At 32.8% G+C, this 5,983-nt stretch overlaps 1 protein-coding gene across 1 annotated transcript; it reads right to left on the bottom strand.

Moving 5' to 3' along the window:
• Positions 1 to 256: 256 nt before the first annotated feature.
• LOC130623958 (uncharacterized) lies at positions 257 to 1,474 on the bottom strand. The gene is made up of 6 exons (XM_057439506.1): positions 1,410 to 1,474; positions 1,257 to 1,314; positions 1,002 to 1,094; positions 789 to 854; positions 569 to 652; positions 257 to 459 (listed from the first exon to the last, which is right to left on the bottom strand). The coding sequence occupies exons 2-6, from the start codon at positions 1,312 to 1,314 to the stop codon at positions 293 to 295; spliced, it is 468 nt and encodes a 155-aa protein (XP_057295489.1). The 5' UTR covers positions 1,410 to 1,474; the 3' UTR covers positions 257 to 292.
• Positions 1,475 to 5,983: the final 4,509 nt, after the last annotated feature.

The raw sequence follows: 5,983 nt of genomic DNA on the forward strand, positions 1-5,983 counted from the left end.
TTCTCTAAAACACGAACTCAATTATTTGCTACGCTATGGAATTAAGGCTGTGTTGCTTTATTTCGTTGTTTTTGTTTTTTCTATTATTGGACATCTGTTTGGATTTTATCGTGCTTATAAACTTTATGTTAACATAAATGTTCAGCTACAGAAATACGAAACTAATAGTTGACTAACATCGCTCTTTAGTCATAAAACCGCGCGAGTTATTGTCAAGGGTAGGTTCAGTTAGAGTAAAAAAAGGACAAAGAAAACATTTAGCTGTCTTTCTGCGTATTCTCGTAAAAACATGTTAATTGTCGCAGCTGTACACACTTAAGCCTCGTTTGCATCTTCGTCCACCGCCACAGTTCTTGTCTGAACAACAGGTATCTAAGTAGCCTCGGCATCCACTGCAATCCTTCCAACTTGTGTAACAAATTCTAACTGGATTGCCATAAGCTCCCGAATCTTCTAACACTAAACAAAATAATCGATACTTTGAAAGAGCAGTAAATTTCTTGTTTAATCCAGACACAAAATACGCTGTAAGAAGTTATTAAAAACAAAACTGAAATTTAAAAATTACGGGCATTGCGGCGTGTTGGAGTATCTTCGATACTTGCTTGTGAATCACTATAGCCTGCAATGTATCCTTCTCTGTACATAGGATCTAAGAAAAAAAGTGCAGCATGAAGTTACATTTTGATAATATTTGCTCAAATAACGAACACATTCTTTTAAATTCGCGAAATCCTCTAAGGTTGCTAAACAAAGAGAAATCCTAGATAAAAGAGGATTTTGCTTACCGCCTTTGCAGAGGATACAAGCAGCATCGGCGTAACCTGCATTGAATGCCTTCTGATAGGTAGGATCTAATGATAAAAATGTAGGATTAGGAAAATATCTATATTATATTTACTTGGAGAGCGATAGAAGTGATGATGGGTTATACGTTTTACCCTTCAAATGTTCCTTAAAAATGCAGAATCCTTAGATAAGATAGTGATGCTTTTACTTACCTCCCTTGCAAAGGATACATGGAGCAGGAGCATTTTCGGCATGAGCTTGAGCATCTGCGTAACCATTATTGTATGCTCTTCTATAGCGAGGATCTAAGGAGAAATTATCGTCAAGTCAAAACATTTCAGCTATATTTACTCACAGAGATATTATTAACATAGTATTTTAAATGTGAAGTCCTCTGAAATATTGTATAGGCAGCAGATGTTGCAAAAGAAAATCCTGCTAAATAAGTTTAAACTGCTTTTACTTACCCCCTTTGCAGAGAATACACGCACTTGCCAACATCGCCAAAAGGAGTATTACCTTCATCTAAAAAGAAAAATGTGCCATCCATTGTTATAGTTGTCGTAGTTTAAAAGTTACCACAATCTTTGTTTTCCCAAAATAATTTGTAATAAACAAACCTTTTCATATAGTGGTTCTCACAAAAACAAAATAATGTTTTCACTGACATATTCCCGTAAGCGAACTGCTTATATACACATGAAGGGCGTGTTATGTTTAATGAAGCTTGGCGAAGCTGTAAAAGTATAAGAATTGTTGTGAAACAGTAATAAAGCTGACGTCCCCTGTGGTTGCCTTTGTCACTATAATAGGCTAAGAGTGAAAGCCCTTATTAAATTCGTAAATTTAATCAACATCAAACTAATATTGCAAATAACAAGATATATAAAAACATATTGTCAGCGTAATTATCCGACATTTTCAAAGAGTAAGAATACACTAGAGTTTTGTTACGTTAATCATTCCGATTTAGTAACCGTCGATATAATATTAAACAGTTTTAATCAAAACAACTTTTTAGGTGATCTCGACGCTCTATTTTGAGGCATAACAAGTTCTATTTTATCGCTAACACGGCCTTAACATGCAGCCGACATAAAGTTTACCAAAAATAAGATTTTAAACCGGAATGAAATTTCCTTGTGTTTCCATGTAGTTCTTTATATCCGGGTTGTGCTACCTGTTTATGCGCCATAACTTTTACACATGCACATCCATAGTTCTATGCTCTTTAAATAAGGATATTCAGGTAGAATATCAAATTATCTTGACAAAACTGAAGTTTTTAGAGCAATATAATATTCTGGTTAGATTTTATTTTAATTTAAAAAATAATTATTTTAAAAACGAGGCATTCTTAGAAAGCTTGTCTATATAAAGGGTTTGACTGGAACTTTCAGGTCGTAGTTGAGGCACTTAACGAACAGAAATATTTACAAAACTTGTTATTTGTTTTACCTTTTAATAAGGAACTTAGGGATAAGAATCATTTTTAGTATAGACCTCTTTAATTAAGTTTGACATAATTAAAAAATTCAGGAAAGCTCTATAGCAGTTTCACTTCGGGTAAATCGTACTTTTATCAATATCTTGAGGGTGAAATACAATTACAACACCGAAATGAGTTTAATTTGCTTGAAGTTATGTAAACATATATAAAAGACTTACAAAGACACTAAAATAAAACTTTATGTTAAGGCGGCCTAAGTAACATTACGTAAAAATATCTGATTCAAGGAGTATTTGTGAAAAGTTATGAACTAAAGAATAAAAAAAGTTCAGGTGTAATGTAATGTTTTTTGTGGCTTCAAAAACATTGTGCATGCACACGGATTAGTACAAGCAAAAACATAATTAGAAAAAACAAAAACAAAAAAACGACCAAAGAAATCAATTAAAGAAATAATAAAAATTGATAAAATTTGCTCTTAAGAAAAAAAAGTAGTTAGCAAGATCTAGTTCAAAAGTTTCTTGGGTAAAGAGTCTATTTTTCAAGTTTTCACACCGAAATGAAATTTTACTTTGTCTTGAAAAAATTTATGTAAACAGGATTTGTCCACAATGAAAATACTATTGCATTTGTTACAAAGCTATTGCTTATGTCTATAAAATTGAAGCGCATGCGCAGTTTGCACCACACCGATATGATATTTCATAGCGGTTTGAAATCTCATTTCGGGTCCATGTAAAAGTCTCACTAAAAATATCGATTATTATATTTATGAAATCTTATTTACAAATTTTCTTGTTCATCTTTTTGATTGATCCAAAAGGATCATGTGATAAATTAACCGAATGAGATAAGAGTGCGTTGTGGGCGTGCTTTTTTCATTGCTATAATAATTTTTTTGTTAATTTTTTGTCCTCAACTATCCGATCCATAAAAAAAACGTTTTATTCGGGACTTGAAACTTTTTCTTAAGTTTTCTTTGACTTTTAATGATCTTCTGAGTGTCTATAAGAAGCTTATTACGTTAGTCCGGTTAGCCGTACGGTCTCCGTTCCGGGCTGGAATCAGTTTGCTATAACATGAATTTCTCTTGTAGTAGCCGGTTTGTTTGTAAGATCTTTTTGAAGATGAGATCTTGGAACACTAGACTGATATTCCTCATGCGATAGACTTCTTACTCTATACTATGTGTTTTTATATGTTTATGATTTCTTTTGTGGTGGAAATAATTGCGAATTAGCATTTGTGTAATTGTCATCAAAATGGATTTGAACTCACAAGGCTGTTAGAGCGCTAATTACTTCTGCGACTATTGTCCAGTAGAATAATTGTTTTGGGGGAGTGGTAATAATCGCGGTAATCTTCAAAGCGAAGAAGATACTAGACTTATTACCATCATGTAATGTCTCATGAAAGAACGTTACAGATTTTAAAATAGAACATAATCTAGGTTTGCAGTGTTTGTTAAAAAAATAGAAATTGTGCAAACTTTTTGAGAATAGGTGGATATAGACCTGATACGTTTAAATAAAAAATATCAATGATAATCTAGATCTGTTTTAAAAATTTACGATATTAAAAAACTATTATTTGAAATTAGTAAAGCGAACACCGTACTGTATATTAAGACACGTACTAAACAGTCCTGCAAACTGAACTGGACTTGTGTGGATTGTTTTGAGTTATTAATAAGAGCTGCAGTACAAAATCCATCGATTGTAAAGACTGCTTCTTATTCTGCTAATTACGTTCTTCTCACCCCTTAAAATCTTTTTAAATTCCGCATTTTTTGCCTTATTTATTTTACAATTTACTATATTTGCAGTTCGTCTTCAATCTTCCTTAAAATTCAGCGAAAATTTAAATTTATGCAAAGAAAGTTGACACAACATCAGTTATCAGCAATTATCAATTCATAATCTTTCAAAAGGGCTCATGGAACCATGCATTAACAACCACATGAGTTTCCAGCTTTCAGACAACTTTATGTTACTTCGTGTTTATCATTTAATTACTTCTGTTAATCCGAGATATTTAGGAGCAGATAATATAGAAGATAGATCTCTAAGATTTCCAGAATCTACTCGTGAAGGATTCCTTGTTACACAGTAGCTTGAAATTAATTGAAATATTTCGTAACATAGTTTCAGTAGTAGGGAAGGATTAGCTAGGATGGAATCTCCCATCCGTTTAAACTTACTTACTTAGTAATCAAATATATAACAAGAAGCCCTGTGGCTTGAAGATTTACGCCATTAGCAATAATCTGAAAAAGTGCTGAACTTTGAAGAGGACTGGGGGAACAAAATCATTGTATATTCTAAAATTTTAAAATTCAATTTTTGATTATTATTGTAACTGTAAATCATAGCTAAATTAACTTACATAAACTTCATTTCTCTATAGGAACAAATTTAAAAGAAAAATAATAATCTTGAAAATTGATGAACAATAAAAGAACAACGGCAAGGCTGAAAATTTATCTATTTTCTCTTTTTCTCTGAAAAACAGCCTGGAAAATATCTTTAAAGGTGGCAGCAAATTTTTTTTACATAATCAGTTAGGAAAGTTTATTTTCAGATTACATATTCTTATTTTTTCTTTTATGACACATTGTCACGATTTAATAGTTATAAATCTTACACCAAAAATATTCAGCCTCAACAATTCCTCTAAATTAAAATTCATGAATAATTAGCTCTACGTGCTTGCAAAATTGTACAGAGCGAAATGACGTTAATAACATCAAAGATGGCGCATTATAAGGCGATCTTCATTATGCTACACTGCACGAGCTTTAACTTTCGATTATAAACTTTAAAATAAAGTAATGTTCATTGGATAATAAAACAATTTGTTGCACTGTTAGGATTCTTATCGGCTTAACCCTATTCGGTCCGGGGTTTTTCGAACATACTATGACCGGGGGGGGGGGGGGGGGGGCGGATTCCGCCCCCCCTCAATAACTTTTCATAGGGTTGTTCAAATTGAATCAAACTTGGCGCACTTATGGTACGTCATAAAAGGAACAAAATGGCGCCAAAAAAAATTTGCTTGCGTCAGCACATTTTCTGTGACGTCATCAAAGGCTTGAAAATAGTTAAAAATGCCACTATCTGCTTAAAATATAATTACTTTTGTTCTAGAGCGAATTTTTACATTCTGTTTGAAGTTTCTGAAAGCTAAATAAAAGTTATTTAACATTTCTTTCGGTTTTTACATGGATCGGATGAAAAATTGCCAAAAATTGCCCAAAAATCCGTTTTTTCCGATTTTCGGGTAAAATCCGACAAAATCGGGAAATCGGATTAGTCACGTGTTCAAATTATTCCAAATGATTCTTCTTGATGAAACAAAGTTGTGTTGCAAGTTTCAAGTTCTAAGGATAATCCTAACAGGAGTTATTATATTTTCCCCATTATAAGGATTTCATAGAGATTTTTAGGGGTAGTTTCGAGTAATGGCCAATATCAAAGCCTCTGAAAGGTATGGGACCTAAAAAATTAGCATGCAGGTGTCCAATAGATAAATGTTGAAACTCAGTAAGTATCATAGCCATATAACAAAGCAATCAGGAGTTATTAAAAAAAAACCGTCAGGGGGGGCGGAATCCGCCCCCCCCCCCGGACCGAATAGGGTTAAAGATAATTAAAGATAATTAACTCTCTTTTTTTTTGCGAATAGACTGCGCGAGTATTTAATGTCCGTGGGATATTCTTTTTAAAATGTGCGAGAAAATTAGAT

Source organism: Hydractinia symbiolongicarpus, chromosome 13 (assembly GCF_029227915.1).
Source record: "Hydractinia symbiolongicarpus strain clone_291-10 chromosome 13, HSymV2.1, whole genome shotgun sequence".
NCBI classification, from domain to species: Eukaryota; Metazoa; Cnidaria; class Hydrozoa; order Anthoathecata; family Hydractiniidae; genus Hydractinia; species Hydractinia symbiolongicarpus.

Bases quoted from the DNA above. Each gene is read 5' to 3' on its own strand.
- LOC130623958 (XM_057439506.1), bottom strand. From the start codon at position 1,314: ATGAAGGTAATACTCCTTTTGGCGATGTTGGCAAGTGCGTGTATTCTC. The intron at 1,095-1,256 runs GTAAGTAAAAGC...ATTTCTCCTTAG, and splicing joins GTGTATTCTCTGCAAAGGGG to ATCCTCGCTATAGAAGAGCA. The intron at 653-788 runs GTAAGCAAAATC...TTTTTTTCTTAG, and splicing joins TTGTATCCTCTGCAAAGGCG to ATCCTATGTACAGAGAAGGA.